This window comes from Fusarium flagelliforme (assembly GCF_020744385.1).
Source record: "Fusarium flagelliforme strain FIESC 12 MPI-CAGE-AA-0113 chromosome Unknown B0J16scaffold_4, whole genome shotgun sequence".
NCBI lineage: Eukaryota > Fungi > Ascomycota > Sordariomycetes > Hypocreales > Nectriaceae > Fusarium > Fusarium flagelliforme.
In genome coordinates, this window is record NW_025763506.1 from 3,405,486 (window position 1) to 3,428,174 (window position 22,689).

The window sequence follows — 22,689 nt, forward strand, 5'->3', positions numbered from 1 at the left end:
TTATTGGTTTCTTACTGACGGAAAGTATCAGTCCTGAAACTCCATTAGAATTGCAACACTAAAAATGAAACGGCCCCGCTCAGCAATGAGTGGGATACATGGAGATCAAGAGCAAAGCTGAGCAAAAGAAAAGGCATTGCGGTTTGTGTGGATCGAACACACGACCTTCAGATATCGGATTCCCGAAGTTTGACTTCAGTCTGACGCTCTCCCAACTGAGCTAAACCCGCTGTTGCTTGTAGGATAGCGAAGGTAAAACAGCCCAAGTCCAATGGTGTTACTGCCCGCTGTGTTTGTATTCACTTCTGTTGGTTGACGAGTTGAGAATAATCGGTTTCTTGTCAAAGTCTTCTCAGCTGATCAAGTAAGTTGACTAGATTCCTACTTGTACAGTAAAGTCCGAAACTCAAAGAAGCACATCCGTTGCAGCTTTCGGTGACTACAACTTTCCTCCTTTACTAGCAAACCATCCCTCTGCTTCATCCCTCCCCAGAAGACTCGAAATCATTATTCTCCCAAAAGTATCGATATCCTCAGCTTGTGCCTGGTCAAGTACCTCTGAAAAGATGGCATTCATCACTACATAATGGTTCTTATCCCTCCACGCCTCGGCAAAACTCAGCGGCGTCATCGCATTCCACAAATGTGCAGATAACGTCCAAGAGTGGCATAAGCCGAGTCTGCCATCACATTGTAGTATCTTACAGCCGGCCATGATACGATATGTCTGTACAAAATAGAAAGAGAACAGAAGTGTGCGGCGGAGTGATTCTTGCAGAATCCAGTCTTGCCAGAATGTCTTTGTGGGCGCTATCGGATATACAGGGAGCAATATGGCTGCTGTATCTATGTCGAACTGTGCGAACGAGAAGAGTGATATCGCTGAAGCTTCTATGGCTGGAATGATACGTTCTGCCGATACACGAGCCCCAATATCACCATCGTATAGACGAATAATCTGGTAAAGGATAAGAGCTTGTGTATGTGCCAGACACTCCAATGGTGTTACTGCAGCTGGCGCTGCAAGGAGGTCGTTTACGCGAGACTCTATACTACGGAATATGATGGGAGAGTTCACATGGTTCTTGGCCATGTATAGAGCGCAAGAAGAATGGGCGTCTGAACTGTTATTAGTAAGACTAGGTGTTGGGAGAGCTTAGGCTTTTACCCTGCATTGATCGAGGCATCCCATCTTTGTAAAGTAGAGGATGGCTCCATGGAGTCTGGTTTTCTAGGACCATCTTCTCAGGGGCTCGTTTTATTTCATCAACCGCCCATTGTAGACGATCAAGAATATGTCTTGGAACATGCGCAAAATCCTTTGTCGAGGGTGCAGTTAACGCCCACGGCTGGTCAATAAATTTCAGTGTGGCGTCTTCTAATGGAAACTCCAATGCTCCCAAGTCGCCTGAACAGGCATCAAGACTTGAGATGACTGCATTGAAGTCTTCAATTATAGGTGCGTCATGTGAAAGACTCTCAGGGGAAGAATCTTCGGCAGTAAGAAGGCCAGGCGATATAGCCTCCAGTGCTTCTGACTGAGCTGCTTGCTGCCCCCTAATCGCTCGAGTGGGATACTGGCAGTGAAGCTGTCTTTGCGAGCACCGGAGGCATGCTGGCATAGCAAAGTCGCAACGACGCTTGGCCTTTGTGCAGGCAGCGCAGGATTTCCGCCGAGATGGCGGATTTCGGCGTTCTCGAGCGGTGAGTGACATAATGGCAAGAGTGCTTGCACAAATGAATGCCGCTTCTATCTTCGATTTGGTGGGAGAATGAAGCGGTGAAAATGGAAGACGGTGATAAGATGACAGAAGTAAGATGAAGAAGATAAGTCTAACCGCTAACTTGCGCCGGAAATGTGGGACCGGGCGGAACTCCGCCCGGCACGACAGGCTCGGAGTCGGAGATGAAACGGTCGAGAATAGCGGATCTCCGGCGAGTTTAGTATCCGGTGTGAGAAGCAAACATATCTCCAGGTCTTGATAGATCGTCTATTTAATCTGCGGCAAACCCTTTGCAATGGTTGGTATTAAGCTTCCTTTCACGAACACGATCAAATAACTATATCTGTGGAATTTCTTTTATACTTCTCCCAAGAACCCTCAAGATGTGCACCCCTACCGTATTTGTCAGTGGAGCGACGGGTTGCCAGGGAGGTGCGGTCACCCGTTATCTTCGATCTAAAGACGTGCCCGTACGAGCCCTCACCCGCACCCCTTCTTCAGCCAAAGCCAAAGAACTCGACTCAATTGGTGTAGAACTTATTCCAGGCGACTATGATAATCACGCTGCACTTGAACAAGCCATGAAAGGCTGTACGGCTCTCTTCCTGGTCCTCATGCCGGATTTCGCAGACCTCACTGCGGAAAAGCGATGGGCCACCAACATTTTCAATGCTGCCAAAGCAACTGGCGTTAAGCATGTCATCTACTCAAGTGGTTTCGGCGCCGATAATCCCGACAACTTGACCCTGTTAGAGAAAGGGAGTTTTGTGGATACAGTCATGCGAAATAAGAACGCCATCGAGGAGAAGACCCGTAACGCAGGCTTCGATTACTGGACGATCTTGCGCCCTGGTTTCTTCATGGTCAACTTTGTCGAGCCATTCGTCAGGGTGTATCCTCGTCTCGTTGATGAAGGAGTTTGGGCGACCGCTCTCACTCCTGAGACCATTCTGCCCTTGACTGATACTGTGACTATTGGGAGATTCGGCGGCGAAGCTTTTCTGGATCCAAAGCGGTTTCACGAAAAGGAGATTACGTATGCTGATGACTGGCTTGATGCAGAGACCATTCTGAACACTCTGTCTCGAACAACAGGCAGGGAACTCACAGCCGAATATCTTTCAGATGAAGATGTTGAGAAACAGAAACCTATTAATCCCTTCATTGCTGGCCAACTTTGCATGCGAGATATGGCAAAGTTGGCGACGAAAGAGGCGACAGAAGCATGGAGAATTCCTCTAAGCACATTTGATCGGTTTTTAGAAAGAGAGAAGGAAGCTGTCCACGAGACTTACAGCCAGTCTACTTAGAATAAAAAGGTGGATGAGGTCAAACGGATGATCGTGATAAGGAAGCAAGAGCTGTTTTGGCGATGGCACTTCTATATATGGCCGACCACATGCATTTTTGTACCGAGCTCAAGCTTGCATCCTTTCTGTAAGGTATCGGCCACGATTAAGAGAGGATCTCCATAAGTAGAAATAGGACGAATGATCGTGTTTCATATTGCGAGCCTGCGTGACGCCTGCTCGACTGTTGTAGCTAAAAAGCTATTCCACACGAGACTCCTCATTCCAATTCGTGTACTACGTATAGGACCCTTAAAAGCCAGTCCGTTGGTTGTCATCCAAGATACGCCGTTACCGCCAAAACGCCTTTCAAACGCACAAAACGTCCACTGTATCCCTAATTGATTATATCCTAAGAAAATCATAAATCCAAAGTCACTCGCGTTACACAAAGTTAACTTAAACAAGGAGTGTTACTGTCCTACCCCAATTGTCCCTCGCCCGTTTCCTTGTGCAGGTTCGACGTCTGGGAAGGTGTGGATGCCTTTGTTGCCATGTCTGTCTTTCAAGGCGCCGAGTTCATCGGTACCAGGAGTTGTGTCGCTCGTCGGAACGTCATTTTGTGCGTAACTCCCTCTGCCGCTGATCGAACTTCTTGGCCCACTATTGGATCCATTGGGGTTTGCAACTGCCCAGTCATTCCGAGACTGCCGTTCTGAGGTAAAGGCAGGGTATATTCCGTCTGAATCGTATGCAGCACTTCCCCGTGTAGTGTGCTGTGGCCAACCCAACGGCATGCTAGACACTCGACGGTGCCCAGGAGTTTGGCTGTAAGGGGCTCCCCCATACATCGACATGTTGTTGAAATCTTGCCTTCCGTCGCTTTGTTGTGAACTGTCATTGTTGTAGAACACTGCGCCATTCTTCTCCTCGATATTCCTTCTCTTCTGGTGTTCCAAGATTGCCCCTGCACCTCCGCCTGAAGCCAGAGCCGTAACTGCAGCAGTGGTCGATGACCCAAAATTCCGGAATTGGTCGATTGGGCCACTGTCTGATGTTTCGTCCAAGAAGATCCAAGTCATGAGGGCGAGGAGGCCGGTGACCACCAAAACGGTAAGAATAGCAGCTCCAGCCTTATCGCCTGCAGGAAGAGGATCATAGTCTAGATCTGGAATCGTTCGTCCGATATCAGCTGAACCGCCACCAGGGTTGGCTTTGCTTGTTCCTCCGGTATTTTTCGTTAACGGGGCAGGTCGATCCTGAATCATGCAAGCAAGAGTGACTTCTAATGCCGCCATTTGTTGACCCACAGTCACATCACCTTCGAATGTGTTCTTGGTCCAGTAAAGACTACACATTCGTCCGTTCTCACCTCCTGTGCATACATCCGTGGCTGCAATGGCTGATTTACGCAGAAGGGGCATAATGAAGTCGTGAGTGTGGGGTGCCCATTGCGTGGTAACGGCCAACCAACGGCTTAAATATGCCTTGAAGGACTTTTGATCCAAATTGCAGAGCTTTACTGACTCGCACGCGACTTCTGTCATGATGTTGCTCTGGGGGCCTGTGAAAAAGACCTTGACACCCTCAAGGAGATTATCCAGGCGATCTTTCCAGACCTGGCTTTCAGTATGATTGTACATGGCAGCAGCGCCAAGAATCATACCGCCTGCATTGTAAGAGAATTGATACGGTACCATCTTGGTGCAGTTATTATATATGTGTGCACCATCATAGACATACCAGCTCTTGGGGTCAATAAACTCAGTTCCGATCATCCAATCCCAGGTTTTATCAGCCCAATCAGCATAACTGTTGTTGCCGGTGAAGAGAGCCAGACGTGCACCCAAAGCAAAGAAACAAGCCTGGGAAATCGAGTTCTTGTAGTCGTAACCCTTGTTCCACTGTTACTGATGTTAGCCCTCATGCACACTGGGATTATGTCTCAACGAAAGCGCAATGCGAGCCACTGACCTCAAAAATCTGCCATCTTAGTCCTCCATTACAGTGTTCTGTGTCCCAACGAGCAGCTTGGGTATTGAAAACAGCTTGAGCAAGTCCGAGCCATTGTGGCTGATCTGGTTCGGGATGAGGAAAATTATACTCGGCAGCAGACATAACGGTAAGTGCCCAGAAGCCCTGGTCATCATTTCCTTCGGTTCTTGTCTGGTTGATAGGCATGTAATCATCGTTATCGCCGACTTGGAATAGGAGTGCCTGCTTGGTGAGGTTGACATACTGGTCATCACCAGTATATGCCCAATAGTCAACTAGTGTTCCCATGAAGGCTCCAGCGTACCACCCTTGAACATCAAGTCAGAATGCTGGAAGGACTAGTAAGAGGATGTGAATGCTTCGTACAGTAATAAGGTTCCGGTAGTAAACCCGGCGTACCACCGGGCTCATGGCCATGATACATCGCAACCATATCCTTGGCGATTGATTTGGAAATTGATTTAACCGAAGCTATCTTTACATTAGTACGAGAACAAGTGCCGTCGGGAAGCAGCCCAGGGCTTGTTTCATGGTGTAACTCACTGGTCGAATTAGGATCCAATTTGTAGGCCAAGGTGAATGGATTGAGCGCCAATAGCAGAGCAGCTATGACGCTGCCTGCACTGGGCCTTGACCCATGCGATTTTGAGGTGAAATGCATATTAACGATGAAGCGTGAGCAACCAAGAGCTCAGAGACGGCGACGATGATGCGCGCCGAGCTTCATGAGGAAACGATTATGGACAGTGAACACAAGAGAGAAGCTGAGAAAAGACAAGACGAGAGATGACGATGAGAAGTGGAGTGGCAGGCGTGAGCGGAGGTTAAAATGGATGGTAAAAGGCAGGTAGGTATGGTATCCAAGAATGGAAGGAAGCAGGGGTCGAGGGGTCAGATTAATGGAGGCGCGAAGAGCTAGAGCAAGTTTAGGTATATTCTGCACTATTAGTGGTCTACCTTGGTAGACTGTAGGTGCTTACTCTCTCTAATGGACGGAACTTTAAATAAAGGGTTGGAGGTCGGGCTGTAAGAAGAGGCAAGACAATGTTGGCTAATCAATGGATTCGTGGATGAAGACGTTTGAATGGGGTTGAGTGAGACTGTGACAGTCAGATTTGTAAAGTGCCTACATGGGTAGGTATAGTACCTAGACAGTACCACAGTAGGCGATTACATGACAAGTAAATGGCTCGTTCGTGTAGCAACCATCAATGAGTGAGATGGATATCAGCTTGCATACATCCATTACGGACATGTACTGTACTGGGGTGTCCAAGCTAAGTTAGGTTTCCCGTCTAAGCCGCAGCCATGCACAAAGTCCCCAGTACGAACCCTTTTGGGTTTCCGGTACGTCCGTTGGGATTGGATGTTATAATAATGTCACTGATTGACTGCACTTGTCATGTCTTGTCATTGTTAGATGAATGCATATCTTAGACACTTTAGTACTGATCAACTCGGATATGGAAATACAATACAGTACAAATCGTGATGTGATGCATTGTGGATGGTTCCCCTCAATTCCTGGGGACATGGACATGCGGGACCTTGTGTGGGGATTTCCTAATACGAGCACCATGGAATGGGAGACAAAGAACCTGGAACGGCTTCGTCAAGGTGGTTGGTTCAACTTTAGCGTAGAAATACTAAAAAGTGCCAAACTCAGACAGGATAAGCTTAATTCGTACCTGAACGGCATGCCATGTCCATCTTGTTGCAAGCAAAGATAGTCTCGGTAACTCGGCAGCCAAGGACTTTTTGAGGTTTGTCAGTATTTTCAATGGTTGACATAGGCATACATACATTCGATGTAAGCACACTCATCATTGACATTCTGTCTTGATGTTGTATCCAATCGTTGCCAAGAGATCCCAGTACCCAGTACCCAGTCCCTCGGCGAAATCCTTACACGTGCCAAGCCATTTTAACTTGAGCTCATACCCATAGCCATCAATGACGTCTTTGTTGATTCCATGCGACTTTGCAATTCTCGATTGCATTGTTGATAGCTCATACAGTATTCAACATTGGCCTTTGTATCAATCAATGGATCCCAGCTAACTATTCGCCGAGTATAGTATGAGCAGGTAGACAGACTACATTCTTCATATCATTCCATATCCCTTGAGCCCTGAAGACAGGCAGCACGGGCCTTTGGTCCACCTGTCAAATATATCAGATGAACAGGTAACCAACCGCTTTCAGCATTGGTAGCTCACGTTGATATGGAGAACATTGAATATCCCAGCACTCAAAGTCAACTGCGGACCGTTCCCATCTCTGTCTGCCTGTCTTTTGCCGCCCACTGTCACGATAAGTTTCGTCCTTGCTAAGTACTGTACTTGAACACACTATTCGCCTATCAACAACTACGTCTCACAACGTATCCCATGCATTGTCATCCGACTCCATGGGCTCGTCCTCACTCTGATTCCCTCCATTTGTAAATTCTTGAAATAAAGCAATGTCCTCAAACTTGTCTGATAAACTCTCAACGGTCGCTCCTTCAGGATCGGTCATGGCAAGATTCAAATCAGCCATAAATGTAGCTCTTATATCATCTGTAGGATTGCTCAACCGATTTTCCTCAAACTGCTCCATCAACTTTCGTGCCTCGTCCGCTGATATATCGCCTTGCTGCAGGGTCATGGAAAGAATACTTCGGCCAATAGTCTCTGCAAACCTGAATGACCGCCGTAGGTCCCCGTATGTCTGGACGCAGAAGAATAAGTAGAAGCGCCAAGCAGGATCTCTTGTGTCTCCAAGGATGGCGTTCGCAACATGAATCAGAGCGGTATGCCACAGCATTGTATAAGAGGCACATGAGTAGTTTTCTCGGTATACCACCACGAGGCGCTTCAACTGGTTTACAGATGCCTTGTAAGCAGCGTCTGGTGAGCTTCGTCTGCAAGGAAATGTCCTCAGTCTTAATGGCTTGGGAGAATCCCTCGCTCGGACGGTAAACGGTCGTAAGACATTGAGGATGCCTACTTGAAGCCAGATACTACCGGCACGTCAGTCCTGTTACAAAAGTTCCATCCGGGTGTAACGGTGGATGAAACGTACTGGAAGACTAAAACATGGTGCGGGCTCTGCTCGGAACGCACCATAGATGGAGGCAGGGTTTCTGCCCAAGCTATTAGCTCACGATACTTGTATTCGGCAAAGGCGAGTGTGATGTGACTGCTGAGACCCTCGCGAGGATAGGGCTGGTCACGGTAATATTTGAGGGTCACCTCGTGCATGATTCGCCAGAATCGACAAAGGACTGGAAATGTATCCCCCATATATGTTTGTTGTAAGGTTTGTCGGGTAGACTCTGGACTGCCTTCGGAAGAGTGGTGCCATGTATGTCCCGGTATTGGCACCACGGGGGGATGTTCGGGGTATGAGAGTCCGGGTTGTTGGTAGAACAAAGCCATGAGTCTACGCTTGTCAGCACATTCAATCCCCCAATATCTGGTGTCAACTTACACTATCCAGTTGAAAGTGCCCCAAGCAGCGTAAGATGTTGCACTTTGCATTTCTGGGCTGACCTTCCTTGCCCTTTCAACGGCAACACTGGGCTCGACGCCGAAAAGACCCAGACGAGTGCCCATGGAGTTTACTTCTGACACATACGTCAAAACATAATGATCCTTTCCATTGCCCAAGTACCCCAGACCTAGTAGCTGTGTTGCCGCAAGTGTCAATAGCGAATCCGTCAGTTTTTCTAATGACCACCTCTTTTCGGATTCTTCACAGAACTGTGTTATATACTTCTGCACCGCGGAATCGATACCACTATACATTTGCTTGTATCGTATTAGCATTAGTCGAACATTAAATAGAGGTGATCACTTACGCAACCCCAGTACATGATTGCACTGACTAGTATCTCGCTACAGTGGTTTGTTCGGCAGTCAACCAGGTCAGCCAAGAACAGATCTGGATCAAAGGAACCTAGAAGAGGGTGATCCGTCTCCAGATATAATGAGATGATCTTCGCGGCTAAGTCAGAGGGAATGGGCACAGAAGTCCAAAATCCAATGTTGAGCTTCATTAGTCGCTCGTCGCAGAGACTCAAAGAATTGGCCTCAGACTGTGTGGGATTATGCGCTGGGAATGGATTGGATTCATCGTTCGCCATTGGAGTGTCGTCGTTTTCGCTGTCAACAGCTGTTTTCTGGCCGGCGTTGAATATTTTCCTACTCGTCGTCAGCCTTGGTTATGTAGGAAGCAGCTCCATGACCAAACAATAATTTGTAAGATCTGCCCTCGACAACCCACTGACTTTAAGATGCTCGACTCTACGGGCTGAATTGACGGGAATGCAAGAGAATGTCTCGCCATGAGCTCAGATTCAAGACCTAAATATCGTGTATGTTCGGGAGTACTACCACGTCCTTGGTTGTGAAGAGGCTGTGCTACTCGAGGTTGAATTATAGACAGAGCCGTGTCGAGGTCGGTGTGGCTTCGCAAAATTCGTAGAATATCAATGGCTTGTGTTTCAGGCCCGGTCTTCATGATCTCAAACAATTCCATTATCTGCTCGGTTTCCCTGCTCGTCTGAGCCGGGCTCTTGGTCTCGGTATATATGCATGGCTCCTTTTCGCCTCGTCGGCGACAGGCCTCGCACGCAGGCTTTTTCCCATCGCACTATCCATACAACTCAAGTCAACGGCGGCAGGTTTATTTGTGGGAAAGTGAAAGGACTGACGCGAATCTTTCTTCTGCGACACGAATTGCATGCTAATTGGGTACTAATCCGTTGTCGCTTGAGGGGCTCGTCGCTAGAGGATCGAGGAGTCGTAGAGGATCCGGAGGGTTGAGAGCTGGAGGAACTTTCTGATTGAGGAACAGGGAGCAGTTGCCGATATCTTTTTGACATTGCGTAGAGCTTTTGGGGTCTGATGACGGCAAACGATCGGTTATAGTAGAGTAAAGATTCTGCTGATGACATTGAGTAAGGGTTTTGGTGATGAGAGAATGACGAGATAGATCTTTCTTGTCTTCCTGGATACAGTCCTGTACTGTAGTAGTCTGTAGGTACAGTATATTGCATTACCTAGGTAGGTAATTGTCCACCGATTCACGTGAATCTTGTGGAATTTGCAGCGATAACTGTAACAGCCAAGTTCAAGTTCACGGGTACATACATATCGTGCTATGCCGATCTTCGAACAACCTCCATTACACTTAACTTGTCCATCAAGTCACTTCCGGGCAAATCGATGCCGTTCTCATCAACCTGCATGGTCAGGTATGTTGGATTGTATCACCAGGCTCGGAGTACCATCCGGGCCAAGTGATTGGCTCATCATCCTTGTAAATCGGATCGGAATCGGCTTCTTCATCATTCCCTGATTCTCTGTCATTTTTAAAGGGTCCATGTTTTCCACCACTGGCTCGTCTTCCTCGACGCCAGCCCGTCATAATGACAACACAATGACTATCTATCACAATAGAAGTTGAACAGCCCTACAGTTGAGCTTATATTCCAGAGTTTTGATCAGACCAAAACAGAAGCAGGAACTTCCATGGATGCTATCAAGTACTTTAAGTTAGGTGGTCACTAGTATCCAGTGTTGTGGTCTCTGCTGACCTAATGCACGGATCCGAATATATAAAAGCTTGCTGAATTCTCCCACCTTCCACGATATATACAGATGCCCCTCCGACGTCTTATTCTTTCGCGTCTGCAACAAGGCCTCCACCATTCAGAGATCGGTTCAATGACATACAGTACCGAAACACATCGAATCTTTGCCCCGCTAACAAGGAGCTTCCAAGACGAAGAGAACATCCATGTCAGCATTATTCGACTTATCCATTACTGAGTTTCTTTCTACTGCAGCAAACATGTGCGTAATAGGGTGAAATACGGACATGGCGTGATGGTTGACGATCGATTAATATGAATTAAATGCCACGAAGGAGCCAGCATGGATCTCATCATTCTTACGAACGGAACATAAACGTCCATAATCACCATCCACGGCAGGAATAATGACACAGTACTTAATTGTCGGCTGTCGGACAGTTGCTCAAAGCATTGACATCCTAGTCAAAGGTCAGCAGGGGTCAGCAACGCCCATACATCCAGGATCGAGATCAGAGAGCTGGCTTTTCAGATAAGTCAGGTGTGACTTTCTATTGATGTCTTGGGAACACCCACTTCACTACAGAGGTCTGGAAGCGGTTTTCCCCTTGTGGCTTATTGACAGCCACCGGTTGCACTGACTCAGAAAGGCAACGGAGAAACAGCATCTCTACAGTCTATTGTCAAGGACAAACAAAGAACTGATTCACAACGCAAGAGGAGTAAGTATCAGCATATACCTCATCTTATCACCTTATTCTGCAAGCCACTGTGTGGTTTTGTCACTGTACTGGAAGAGAGGCATTCGTGCTAGAGGGGGGTCTTTAATAGTCTCATACTCTATGTGTTGAACCTACGATAGCCTGTTTGGACAAAGCCTTAGTTTGACAACATGCCAACGACAAAGAAGACATCAATAGAATCGAGCCTAGCCTAGAAGGAAGAAGGCTATTTTTAATAGCCTTGGACCATTGTCTGTCAAGGCATCATCAGTTTGTTATTGTTGTTGGTAGCAAGGTCAACAACAAATAACCAGGTACAAAGTGTAGACAAGTTTATCTACCTAACAACTACCTGCCTCAAACTCACTTGGGCTTGGTGTAAGCACCTATGTAGTATGCATATCATTTCTGGAGAGAAACTGCACCGGCTGTTTCACGTCGGCGAGCGAGCAGAACAGCACGAATGAAACGATGTCACGTGAAGCTCTAGATGCTTCAGGTCCGTCTCGCATCAGGGTATCGTAACCTCGCCGAATGGCTTCCAATGTAAATCGTCTTATTCATGTATCTAAACGCATTGAATTGTTTCAGGACAAGTTTAATGTTTGGTGATAATCTGTCTCCACTTTAACTTAAGCTTCCTGTTCGATGGCCCGCATCATTGTGGCTGCGTTGCTGTGGTAGTCTGACTCTGACGTTGGCTGTGGCTGAGATGGTATTGAATGCGAATACGATCAATTCTGCCGCTGGCTAAAAGTAGACGCCCTGGTCTGCACAATACAGCATCACATGGGAACATCCATCATACAATTCCTCGTCAGCCTTGCCAGGTACTGCTACTCAATTACTGTACCGTAACTGCCTGGAGAGGTACTATGTATATCCGCTGACTATTACTCCACGCCTTTCCATGAGCTTGGCAGTTGATGAACTGCACTATCCGAGATACGTAGTGGAAACAACTTAAATTAATTGGAAACCCCCAGAACATCCACATCACCATAAAGTAGATCAGACGCTGAGGTTTTACAGATGCCAAAAATAGAATATCAATAACCCTCAACAAAAAAACAATTATTCGCATACTAACTTTCAAGCCATGGAGCAAATATTCATTGCTTGGAGTCCTGAACCCCTCACACAAAGTAGAGGTACCTCAAGAATGGAGCCAATTCAGGCTCAGCACTGGGCCTCTAAAAGCCCGGTCCCCTCGGGGGCCTCGTCACCCAGCAGCGCCCCAAACCAGCCCCGACAAGCTCCGCCCTTGCCTCCCAATCCAGTCCCTTCACCCTCCAGCTCGCTCCGGGCATGCAACCTGGTCATTCAACTCACTACTCGTTTCGCCTGAACCAGCGCAACGTCTCACAATCAACTTCCCTCTTCCAACCTCTCGCTACGCCAACCTCCTTCTTTCGCATCCAATATCCCAACAACACGACACGACACGACACGACGACGATTTTGATCTTGAATTTGTCTTCGTCCATCGTCTATTTTTCGCGCTTCTTCGATCGATACCCCATTGCTATTTTCTAGCGCTTCGACAGCTCCTCCATACACAGCCAAAATGCCTGAGCAGGAAGCCCCCTACGACCCCTATATCCCCAGCGGCCAGGCTGGAGCCCAACAGGGTGCTGGCGGCAATGCTAGAACGCAGGCGCTGCAAGCTGTAAGTTGTTTTTGATGATTTTCATTGATGCGCTGCTGTTTTTGGGCGGTTCTGGATCGCGACACCTGTCGAGAAAGGCTATTGATGACGGATGACGTCTCCTCCCGGAAACTACGAACGGCATGCGGACATGGTTACTCCCGGGTGATGAGCCATCAATTCGCGACCCAAAAGCTCATAATTTTTGCTGGATTCAATCTGCTGTATCGTTTTGTCAGTTTGTCGGCAAACGAGTCGAGCGCTGCTTATTCTTATTCACTGTCAGCTTTTGGCACCATACGCCAAGCGTCATTTAATTGATGAGCCAGAAATCATCCAGACTCATGCGCCACAGAAAATCATGCTTCATTTGGACATGTGCTAATACTATCGCTAGCAAATCGACGACACCGTGGGTGTGATGCGTGACAATATCAACAAGGTATCCCAACGTGGTGAGCGACTCGATGCTCTTCAGGATAAGACCGACAACTTGGCTGTTTCAGCACAAGGTTTCCGCCGAGGAGCCAACAGGGTCCGAAAGCAGATGTGGTGGAAGGACATGAAGATGCGCATGTGTCTGATTATCGGCATCATCATTCTACTGGTCATCATCATTGTCCCTTCTGGTAAGAGATTCTTGCGCCCTATAAATCATGGACCTACGGCTAACTCTCCTCAGTTGTGGCTACCCGCTAAAGGCTTAACGAAAAAGCTTTGGGTACTTGTTCCTCACGATGCACACGCTGGGACATGACGACTTCGAATAATCGCAAGCTACGACCATGGGTTATGGAACTTTTTTGGGCAACTGGCCATTATTGCAATGGAATATGATTTGAGCACGGTGGAGTTTGTTCACGTTGGGCCCGGTCATGTCACGCTGGCGACTTTGCTCTCGGGGCTGTCTGCTGACGCAGTTTCAGCATCACTCCTGCAACGCCAGTCCGGGCTGGATGTATGAGATTAGGCGTTCCCCGATTAATTGAGATGTATACCTTTCCGCGGATTCTGATCGGCAACTTCAGCTTTTCCCTTACTGCGTGGACAAAAGAATCGTCCTGTCGGCTCTTGGAATTTTTAGCAAGAGGCCGGCTTTGGGCGAGATTTGAGTCGGCAGTTTGCCTCTACCTCTGATGGAATGCCCCTCGATAGTTTTTTTACCAGCATAAGTTCAATCACATTACGATAACTTTCATGACAGACAAACTTATATGCTAAATACTGTGATACTCATACCTACCTAGGTATTTTGATTAAGACGCTGATAACCGACATCAGACGAACTAAGCTACGACTCAAGGCATTGCTCCGTGTGTGGGACCTCTGTATACATGGCAACGGGCACTTTGCAGTGCAGGGAAGGGACAAGAAGCGTCGGAGAGCCTCTTGATTCGAGGCACCGTAGCAATGGGTCCTCGACTGGCGTCATCTCGGAGTGGGCATGTTCGGTAGCGGTATGGATACTATGTGCAGGGCGGATGGATAGGTTAGCTGGTTAGTAGATTGATAACACACACTGATTGATAATGCCTCATCTCCATCTGTTGCTGTAAGACTTCCGATGCTGTGCCTCGGAGAGCCTGGCCGAGAGAGTGAAGATCTGCACAGCAATATACAAAGACTATCCTACAGTTCCAGGATGGAATGTGCTTGTACGAGAACTCAAAGTGCTTGAGCGATCCCGGTGTTTTGGCATAACGAGGCTACGGAATGGTACAGTGGCATGGGTACTGGCCTGTTGACTTCTCATCATGCTGATGAGAAAAATTCTATCATGGCGATCAATCCCTGCAGTGCAGTGACCCCAGCATATGCGAGCGGTGTCGGTCTTCGCGATCCCTACAGAACCTATCTATTATTGCGAAGCAAAGCTAAACAGCCACCAGTTGTTTTGATCGGTAAAGTCACTGGTCCAAGGACCCTTTCGACGGCTAACAAAAATCAGTTTGTAACGAAAATCATCGGTGATGACATTGTACCTATTTCCATTCATCTTCCTGGTATGGATGTATGGATGTAGCTTCGGTACTGTAGGTTCTCAAGGCGAAGGCTAGCAGCGGTAGTGCCCTGTTGCCCCTCCATCGACCCCAGGATCTTTCTTATCTTCCCGCTGCGTGCCTGCCACTTCTCCAAAAACGAGTCATCGGCCCTCCACCACTTCGCCTTTTTTTCTTCTCTCTCTGTTCAACCCTCCCCTTCCCTCGCCCAATTGCCCGCCTACAATCTCCATCCTTCGAGCAAGATGCTGTCCGCTACTTCTGGGGTCTTTCGCGCTGGCGCTCGACGAGCCGCTCCCCGCTTCGCTGCTCGTGCCAGTGTCAAAACTGCTCCGACTACGCTCCGATTCATCAATGCCAGCGCCGGCCGAGCCTTTTCGAACACACGAGCTCTGGCCTCTTCGCCTGATCGTGACAGGGTTCGGGAGATTGTTGCGCAGACGATCAACAGCATTGGCAGCAAGCGGGAGGGTGAGCAGTACCTGAAGCTCTTCACCTCGGTTGAGTCGCAGAAGTTTGCCGTCATCAAGGTCGGCGGCGCCATTCTTACCGAATACCTACAAGAATTGACCCTGACTCTCAAAATCCTCTTCGAGTTGGGCCTCTACCCTATTATTGTACATGGTGCAGGCCCGCAACTCAACAACCTTCTTGAGGCGGCTGGCATTGAGCCCCAATTCGAAGAAGGTATCCGGGTTACCGATGCCAAGACCCTTGGTGTTGCTCGCAAGCTTTTTCTTGAAGAGAACCTGAAGCTCATCGACCGCCTCGATCAGCTTGGAGTCTCAGCCCGGTCCATTAGCGGTGCCTTTATCGCCGATTACCTCGACAAGGATAAGTGGCAGTACGTTGGAAAAATCACCAAAGTCAACAAGGAAGCTATTGAGCACTCCATTGAGGCCGGATACATCCCCGTCCTTACTTCTATGGCCGAATCTGAGGATGGCCGCCTTCTCAATGTCAACGCTGACGTCGCTGCCGCTGAGCTTGCCCGTGCTCTTGAGCCTCTGAAGGTCGTGTATCTGTCTGAGAAGGGTGGATTGTACGACGGCGATGGCGAGAAGATATCCGTTATCAACCTTGATGCCGAGTTCGACTACTTAATGAGTCAGCCCTGGTGCCGATATGGAACTAGGCTCAAGATCCGCGAGATCAAGGACCTGTTGGACACCTTGCCTCGTAGCTCGTCCGTTGCCATTATCCACCCCAGTGATCTTCAAAAGGAGCTGTTCACCGACTCCGGTGCTGGTACTCTCATCCGTCGAGGTGACAAAGTCCAGAAGATTTCTTCCCTCAACGAGATTGAGGACCTGGCAAAATTCAAGCAGACTTTGGTCCGCGACCGCCAAGGAATGGATGCTGAGGCTACCGTTGATCGATTTGTTGACCAGCTCAAGGACAACAGCTTTGATGCCTACTACGACGATGGAATGCAGTGCTTGGCTGTTGTCCTGCCGGCCAGCGAGGAACGACCTATCGCCACGCTTGCTACCTTGAACATTACCAAGTCAGGATGGTTGAGCAACATCGCTGAGAACGTTTTTGCTTCCATCAAGAAGGACCACCCTAGCCTAGTCTGGACTGTCAGCGAGGAGGACGAAAACCTGACTTGGTTCTTCGAGAAGGCTGATGGAACCTTCAACAGGAACGGCAATGTCCTATTCTACTATGGATGTGACCTTCGCTCCGAGGCTCTCATTCCTGTCTTCGAAGACTTCAAGGCCCATGGCCGGGCTATGCTCGGTGAAGCCAATCTCGAGTCCCGGCTTCGGGACGCTGCCAAGACTACCAGCGAGACTCTGAACGCCTCACAGAAGCGAAACTAGTTTGTGCATACAAGGTGGAGTGATTTGGCGTCAACAAGACTAAGATGGTGTTCTTTTTTTTGGAGTTTATAAGGAATGATGTGAAAATTGTATATAACCAGGGGGTGTAACAATACCAACTCCTTCTCTAAAGCTCAAGACTGGAGTCTATGGCTATTTTGAATACCCATGTAGTTTGAGACTCTGTAAACATCAAAGTGTGTGGTAGCTGCTGTCGTTATTGGCTGGAACCTTTTGGACAACGGGGAAGGGGCATTGTCCAACTGCTCTTGGGAGCGAGCAGATCACGGCGGGCACCAGTCCGTGATACTACCAAACATATATTGTAGGCAAACGCTGCACGGCTGTCATCTGATAGGCCAGCCTCGGCGAAGATTTCGATAGACCTTGCTCGACCTGTGAAGGGAGAGGACCGTTGCAAGGGATATGTTAATGCCTACCCATGCATTGATAGGTTTCAAAGACGGATCCAAGCTTGTAATATATCATGAACAAGAGCATCTCCCTTTGTGTGTGTGTGTGTGTGTGTGGTGCGCTATAGATATGTATGTTTAGCAGTTTACTTCGACGTCAATAGCAGACACAGAATCTCGGTTCGTTCAAACGTAACTACTTGAGTGTGGTTAAGAGCTGAACAAATATTGCTTAGAGTCGTGGTGTTGGCCAGCTGGCAGCACCTGGCAGCATGTGCTCAAATCAAACAGCACTTCAACATTCGTTGTTTGCCCAGCGTGTTGACAATAGACTCCGTTTTCTATTGTTGCATCTTACTATGTGCATATTGCGCACAACTTTGCTACATTTCCTTGAGGTTGGCAGCACAATCTTTCTTGGTTCATACAAGACTTTGCTACCATTCAGACACTTCACTAACTTTACCTTAATCATTTCAAGAACTTCCTCGTCCGTCCATCGATCCCTTTTCCAGCTACCAACAACGGCCTTGGCCCTTATTAGGCGCACCATGGCTGCCGCAAACCCCGTCACCTCATCTCAGCCAGAGACTCAAACCCCTAGCTCGCGACCTATGAGTAGTGTCGACATCGGCCTCATGGTAGGGGCGATTGTTTTGTTCTTCGTTATCATCACATCCATATTCGTCGTTCGAGGTCTAGACGAACGTCGCTGTGCCAAGCGATTGCTTCAAACAGTCGAAGACGGCAACGCTGAAAGCCAATACGAGCACCGGGTAAATGAGGAGACAAACGTCACCGAACTTAGACAGATCGGATCTACTTCGATGCGTCACACGCGCCTCTGGGAGCGTGAGTCAAGCCATCGTAGTAACATTAGCATGATTGCTAACAAATATGGTAACAGGTGGCTCGCAGGCCCTCAGAGACCGCATTGAGCGATTCAGGGAAGAGCCCACGGCTGAACAAACGAGGAAGCATGTCACTATGACTACGGAGAACGTGCAGTCAAACTCAAAGGATGCGATATTCGGTGGGTCAAGCCAATCAATTGTTTGGAGGAAACATGGATCATAAAATCACAACATGGATATGGTCCCGTGCTTGTAGCTGGTACGATATCAAGCATGTATTGGAGGGCGTTTCTCGGTTCTAGGGTATCAATGAAGCCTACAGGGTTATATGAACGCTTACTTTGGAAGAATGGAGGTCATGTTAAGCGCAAAACCGTTTCGGCGATTAATCAGCTCAGTTCCACCATGATCGACAATGCAGCAGCATCGCAGGGTATCGTTCATCAGCTCAGATGTTGATGAGAGGCTTGACGGTTGATAGAATCCATATGAAACAAGGAGCAATTCTGACTTGAAAGATCTTCTCTTAATGCCTGCTGTTTATTCTTGCCCTGCTAGTAGATACTGCAAATCCAGTAAAAGAGATGGTTTTCATCTAGCACATCAAAATGGTTAATGTAGTAGACTATGGTTGTTATCTACCCAGATACCTTAGTGTTGTTGAAGTCGGATTTGGATATGACGCGTTACTAAGGCACTCACGTGATCACCTGTCAAAGAAGTCCAGCCGTTGAACAATCTGCCTAACGACGAACGCCTGCCGCGTTACAAGTCTATTCTTGCAACTTCAACACGCGATAAAAACATTTTAAGCTGAGGTCATCTACGTTCGATCTCCTAATGCCATCACGATCGCCATCACGGGGCCGTTATAGGTCGCGCACGCGCTCACCTACTCCGCGCTCTCAGGTTTCCCGTTCACCCCAGCGCCGCAACCCGCACGATTCACGCTCACCCGCCCGCTCTTTATCGCCTCAGCGTCGGAACGGTCGCTACAGGAGCCGAAGCCGAAGCCATAGTCGATCCAGAAGCCCAAGCCGCAGCCGCAGCCGAGGTCGTGAGCGCAGCGATAGGGGCAGAAGTGGTTCTCCACCGCCTAGAAGCACCAAGGTACGCCTAAATTGCATTGCACAATCTCTTGTTCTAGGAGCTAAATTGTTGGGATTAGATTGTTGTTGAGAGACTATCCAAGAACATTAATGAGCAGCATCTCTACGAGATTTTCGGACAGTTTGGACGGGTTAAGGACCTCGATCTGCCGATGAACAGAACTTGTAAGGACACCGAGACCTTGGTGTTAAAGTAACATCTAACCAGTGTATACAGTTGGAACCAACCGTGGTACAGCATACATACTTTACGACTACGAAGACGATGCCGAAGCCGCGATTGCCCATATGCATGAGGCGCAGGTGGACGGTTCAGCTATCAATGTTTCTATAGTACTGCCTCGGCGCAAGCTCTCTCCTGCACCTCCAACAGCTCGCCGTGGAGCCAACATTGACCCTAGAGTTCCCTTTTCAGGAGGACGTGGGGGTCCAACTGGTGCGGGCGTGGGAGCAAACAATGGCATGAGTGGCGGAGGAGGCCGCAGTCGCAAGTCGCCGGGAAGTCGGTTTGGTCCAAGATCCGATGTGTACCGCCCGGGATCCCGTTCACCTTCCAGATCGTCTGTCGGGCCTCCTTCGCGTAGTGGGGGCGGCCGGTATCGCAGCCGGTCCAACAACTCTTACTCATCCAGATCGCGCTCACGATCCCCGGGGCCAAGACGAAAAACGGCTGGCCGGCACGGCGATAACGATGCGAGACGTCGCGGGAGTATCAATAGCTATGGCGAACGAAGCCGATCCCGTAGTCGAGGACGTGGTCCCCGATGAGCTATAAGGAGCAATGTGTAATTAATTGGTTTCCGTTTGGCGTTACGAGGTGAGGAAAAGGCATAGGCAAGGGCACCAGGTTTTAATTAGCTCCCACAAAAAGAAACAAGTTGGTTGTTGGCAAATCTGACAGTTGAGCTAGATCAAGAGGACTCCATCCGTGGGCTTTTATCAAACACTTCTCGGATCTTGACCTATCATACCCATGTTTCAGTCCGGAGGTACCCCTCCGTCACGATATATCACCAATCACCCGCCAATGTCAATGTCAATGTCCAAGAACATGGCCATGTTACGTGATTTTTCTCTTATTCTTTCGGCGCATTATAAATATTCGCCATGGCGGACGGGGCGAGCAGGGAATGCCCCTAACGTCATGCATATCCTATGGATCCATCCTCAGCAATGGATGTCGTTATGCCACATGGATGCATGCTTCCAGACCGGCAAGTGGGATAGACTTTGGACATTCTGCTGCTAGATATGCAGCTAATGCTTCTCCCCGAACGCCTGTCTAGACGTCTTTCAGGGATCATTAGATCTCATCCTCTCCCCGCTCACAGTTCACGGGAGCTGGTGTGGGGATACGAGGGCTCCCATGTCGTTTGGACAAGGTTGTCTTGGCTAGACTTCTGTTCCTCACCTCATCAAGGTTTGATGCATACAAAGCTTCACTACCTAGGTATGCACAGAAACGTCCAAAGCAATCACCCCGAACCACTGGCAGCAGAAAGCGCTAGCAACTCGCACTAAGCTCCTGGCGCAAAAGTTAGGGCAGGGTCTTGATCTTCACCACGCCCAACACAGTGGCTTCTGTTATAGGGCTGAAGGACCGATCCCACAGCATACCTACATAGCCGCTGCAAGCAAGATCCATAGTCCAACCAGCAGGGGGCCATGGTCACCGTTAAAGAGGGGCCGCTGTCAACCCTGCACTACTCTTTCGTTACGACGGACAACCTGGGCTGTCACTCCCCACCCCCAGTATGAATATGGCCACGGCGTAGCCTGCTGTCAACGTGCGGTCTAACTTTTGGGTACCTGGTAATGTATTGTACAGTATCTGTATGTACATGGAATGACACTTGGCAAATTGCAGATCTTGCCGACACCTTCAGTGATATGCAGCACAGCACACTAAGACTCCCGGCATTTGGCCAGCAGTCGTGATCAACGAAATAAACCATGCGGCGGATGAGAGGTTTACGGAGAGATCTCAACATGCATCATGCGTGTCGGCAGATCAGCCTTTGTGACAGCCCATGGCACAACCACACATCACCCCCAACTGTTGCATCAACACATCGTATATCCACCAAACGATCTGCCACCATGTGATCCATTCGCATGGTAGCCAATTGTGAGTAATTGCAAAATACTGGGGCGGGTGTGCGGTGAAGGGTTTGCTAGCTGGAAGCCAGGCGCAAATGTCTTTTCCGGCTTGATTGGAGTCCAATCAACAGTTATTCACTCAATACATGTACATACCCAAGGGGGTCCAATTATGAAGACGATTCTGAGGCCTGATAGACAACGTTTCTGCTCGTATGCGGATTCAAACCCTCTTCCCACATTACCATTTTAGGATTCTCGCATGGCCAGCCAGCGTGATATGGTACGAGAGACATGCCGCACCGTTGCGGATCCTCTCTTGTTTCGGGGCATTTGATGCACATAAAGTCTAGACGGGACAGGTAAGGGTGAGACTCGTGAGCCCTTATAGGTCTAGTTTCCGGTTACATTGACAACTTGCGCAGTACAGGGTCCAAGTCGGTTGTGCTGCCGAGGATTCATCGCCCGACTGGCAGAAGAATCGACCGCCAAGAGCATAAGAGACGAAATAATTTTGTCACTTTATTTTGGTGCCCTAGACCTTAGAGGACAACTCTCCTGTCACCTACTTGACTGGATATCCTTGCTGTAAGGAGCGTTCTGGCCATATCCGAACTCCAGCTTTGCTCTAGGAGGCTGACAGCTCCTTCTGGTTTCAAGATCATCATCAGTCAACTATATCAAAAGTTGATTTCAGGCTGTGCGGCATTATAAACTGCCACGAATGGAGCAGGGTGATGCATATCATCATTGCCCCTGTTGGCGCGTGTCATCGTGGAGCGTTCCGAGTATCTTCCTTGTCACTCGTACAAAGCAACTCCGCGTAGCCGTTTGTTGGTTTGACGCTGCCACTGAATAGTCTTGTTTAGTGACATGGGCTCGCACTCTAGTTGAGGCTGAAACCGCTAATGAAGGCATCGCTGACTGTGCCATGATACTCATACCCGTACCCATACCAAGGCTAAAACGCATACTAATGCTACCTCTTTAGCGCTTTTCCTCTACTTACCTTACTTAGTCGTCGTCGGCCCGAGACTCTACATTTCTCAAGTGGGTAAAAACTTCGCGCTTTCAGTCCCCTCGCTGGGTTGAGTGTCTAGTGGGCTGGACTCTTTAGTGCCGCATCGCACTGCTGACTACGACGACAGCTATCTGGTGAAAGATGGCAACAAACCTTGCGGGCTTCAGAGCCTGATCCAAGACCGCGGCAGCGGATGTGCCTTGCCGCGTTTTGCCAACACCTTGCACAGCTGATCATGGATGCTAGGGAACGTGGGTATCGGGAGTTGTTAGTTGTTTCTACAAGCTCTCTACCCACCTAAAGTAGACAAGGTACATGTCATACCATGGACAGTGGAAAACGTGAGCTTCATTGGTAAGAGAGGGTCGCACCAGCTACTAGAGATGCTGTGGGATGTGGGCTCTGGT

General features: G+C 48.7%; 7 protein-coding genes and 1 non-coding gene across 8 annotated transcripts; 4 read left to right on the forward strand and 4 right to left on the reverse strand.

Annotated features, from left to right (window-relative positions):
- Positions 1 to 137: 137 nt before the first annotated feature.
- On the reverse strand, positions 138 to 230 carry B0J16DRAFT_t150. Its single transcript has one exon. It is a non-coding gene; the product is annotated as a tRNA-Phe (tRNA).
- Positions 231 to 251: 21 nt separating this feature from the next.
- On the reverse strand, positions 252 to 1,809 carry B0J16DRAFT_342386 (uncharacterized protein). Its single transcript, XM_046127900.1, has 2 exons — positions 1,169 to 1,809; positions 252 to 1,119 (listed from the first exon to the last, which is right to left on the reverse strand). Exons 1-2 carry the CDS (start codon positions 1,713 to 1,715, stop codon positions 440 to 442), a joined length of 1,227 nt encoding a protein of 408 aa, XP_045983330.1. The 5' UTR covers positions 1,716 to 1,809; the 3' UTR covers positions 252 to 439.
- Positions 1,810 to 1,827: 18 nt separating this feature from the next.
- B0J16DRAFT_139204 (uncharacterized protein) lies at positions 1,828 to 3,124 on the forward strand. The gene has a single exon (XM_046121860.1). It carries the CDS (start codon positions 2,108 to 2,110, stop codon positions 3,032 to 3,034), a length of 927 nt encoding a protein of 308 aa, XP_045983331.1. The 5' UTR covers positions 1,828 to 2,107; the 3' UTR covers positions 3,035 to 3,124.
- Positions 3,125 to 3,452: 328 nt separating this feature from the next.
- On the reverse strand, positions 3,453 to 5,811 carry B0J16DRAFT_139207 (glycosyl hydrolase family 76-domain-containing protein). Its single transcript, XM_046121861.1, has 4 exons — positions 5,552 to 5,811; positions 5,375 to 5,479; positions 4,988 to 5,316; positions 3,453 to 4,917 (listed from the first exon to the last, which is right to left on the reverse strand). The coding sequence occupies exons 1-4, from the start codon at positions 5,667 to 5,669 to the stop codon at positions 3,487 to 3,489; spliced, it is 1,983 nt and encodes a 660-aa protein (XP_045983332.1). The 5' UTR covers positions 5,670 to 5,811; the 3' UTR covers positions 3,453 to 3,486.
- Positions 5,812 to 7,384: 1,573 nt separating this feature from the next.
- Positions 7,385 to 9,878, reverse strand: B0J16DRAFT_355954 (uncharacterized protein; the record flags this gene model as incomplete). The annotated part of the gene is made up of 6 exons (XM_046129444.1): positions 7,385 to 8,012; positions 8,075 to 8,434; positions 8,483 to 8,802; positions 8,853 to 9,195; positions 9,282 to 9,646; positions 9,708 to 9,878. The coding sequence occupies 6 exons, from the start codon at positions 9,876 to 9,878 to the stop codon at positions 7,385 to 7,387; spliced, it is 2,187 nt and encodes a 728-aa protein (XP_045983333.1).
- A 2,891-nt stretch (positions 9,879 to 12,769) lies between these two features.
- On the forward strand, positions 12,770 to 13,789 carry B0J16DRAFT_139250 (synaptobrevin-domain-containing protein). Its single transcript, XM_046121862.1, has 3 exons — positions 12,770 to 12,980; positions 13,357 to 13,588; positions 13,642 to 13,789. The coding sequence occupies exons 1-3, from the start codon at positions 12,879 to 12,881 to the stop codon at positions 13,656 to 13,658; spliced, it is 351 nt and encodes a 116-aa protein (XP_045983334.1). The 5' UTR covers positions 12,770 to 12,878; the 3' UTR covers positions 13,659 to 13,789.
- A 1,278-nt stretch (positions 13,790 to 15,067) lies between these two features.
- On the forward strand, positions 15,068 to 17,000 carry B0J16DRAFT_139289 (Aspartate/glutamate/uridylate kinase). Its single transcript, XM_046121863.1, has one exon. The coding sequence runs from the start codon at positions 15,205 to 15,207 to the stop codon at positions 16,783 to 16,785; it is 1,581 nt and encodes a 526-aa protein (XP_045983335.1). The 5' UTR covers positions 15,068 to 15,204; the 3' UTR covers positions 16,786 to 17,000.
- Positions 17,001 to 18,809: 1,809 nt separating this feature from the next.
- On the forward strand, positions 18,810 to 20,032 carry B0J16DRAFT_139309 (uncharacterized protein). The gene is made up of 3 exons (XM_046121865.1): positions 18,810 to 19,162; positions 19,221 to 19,326; positions 19,379 to 20,032. The coding sequence occupies exons 1-3, from the start codon at positions 18,893 to 18,895 to the stop codon at positions 19,927 to 19,929; spliced, it is 927 nt and encodes a 308-aa protein (XP_045983336.1). The 5' UTR covers positions 18,810 to 18,892; the 3' UTR covers positions 19,930 to 20,032.
- Positions 20,033 to 22,689: the final 2,657 nt, after the last annotated feature.

Excerpts from the sequence above, each read along its gene's own strand:
- B0J16DRAFT_342386 (XM_046127900.1), bottom strand. The coding sequence starts at position 1,715 with ATGTCACTCACCGCTCGAGAACGCCGAAATCCGCCATCTCGGCGGAAA. Across the intron at positions 1,120-1,168 it reads GATGCCTCGATCAATGCAGG|ACGCCCATTCTTCTTGCGCT; the intron begins GTAAAAGCCTAA and ends ATAACAGTTCAG.
- B0J16DRAFT_139309 (XM_046121865.1), top strand. The coding sequence starts at position 18,893 with ATGCCATCACGATCGCCATCACGGGGCCGTTATAGGTCGCGCACGCGC. Across the intron at positions 19,163-19,220 it reads CACCGCCTAGAAGCACCAAG|ATTGTTGTTGAGAGACTATC; the intron begins GTACGCCTAAAT and ends TGTTGGGATTAG. Across the intron at positions 19,327-19,378 it reads TCTGCCGATGAACAGAACTT|TTGGAACCAACCGTGGTACA; the intron begins GTAAGGACACCG and ends CAGTGTATACAG.
- B0J16DRAFT_139250 (XM_046121862.1), top strand. The coding sequence starts at position 12,879 with ATGCCTGAGCAGGAAGCCCCCTACGACCCCTATATCCCCAGCGGCCAG. Across the intron at positions 12,981-13,356 it reads GAACGCAGGCGCTGCAAGCT|CAAATCGACGACACCGTGGG; the intron begins GTAAGTTGTTTT and ends TACTATCGCTAG.
- B0J16DRAFT_139289 (XM_046121863.1), top strand. The coding sequence starts at position 15,205 with ATGCTGTCCGCTACTTCTGGGGTCTTTCGCGCTGGCGCTCGACGAGCC.
- B0J16DRAFT_139204 (XM_046121860.1), top strand. The coding sequence starts at position 2,108 with ATGTGCACCCCTACCGTATTTGTCAGTGGAGCGACGGGTTGCCAGGGA.
- B0J16DRAFT_139207 (XM_046121861.1), bottom strand. The coding sequence starts at position 5,669 with ATGCATTTCACCTCAAAATCGCATGGGTCAAGGCCCAGTGCAGGCAGC. Across the intron at positions 5,480-5,551 it reads ATTGGATCCTAATTCGACCA|CTTCGGTTAAATCAATTTCC; the intron begins GTGAGTTACACC and ends ATGTAAAGATAG. Across the intron at positions 4,918-4,987 it reads TAAGATGGCAGATTTTTGAG|TGGAACAAGGGTTACGACTA; the intron begins GTCAGTGGCTCG and ends CATCAGTAACAG.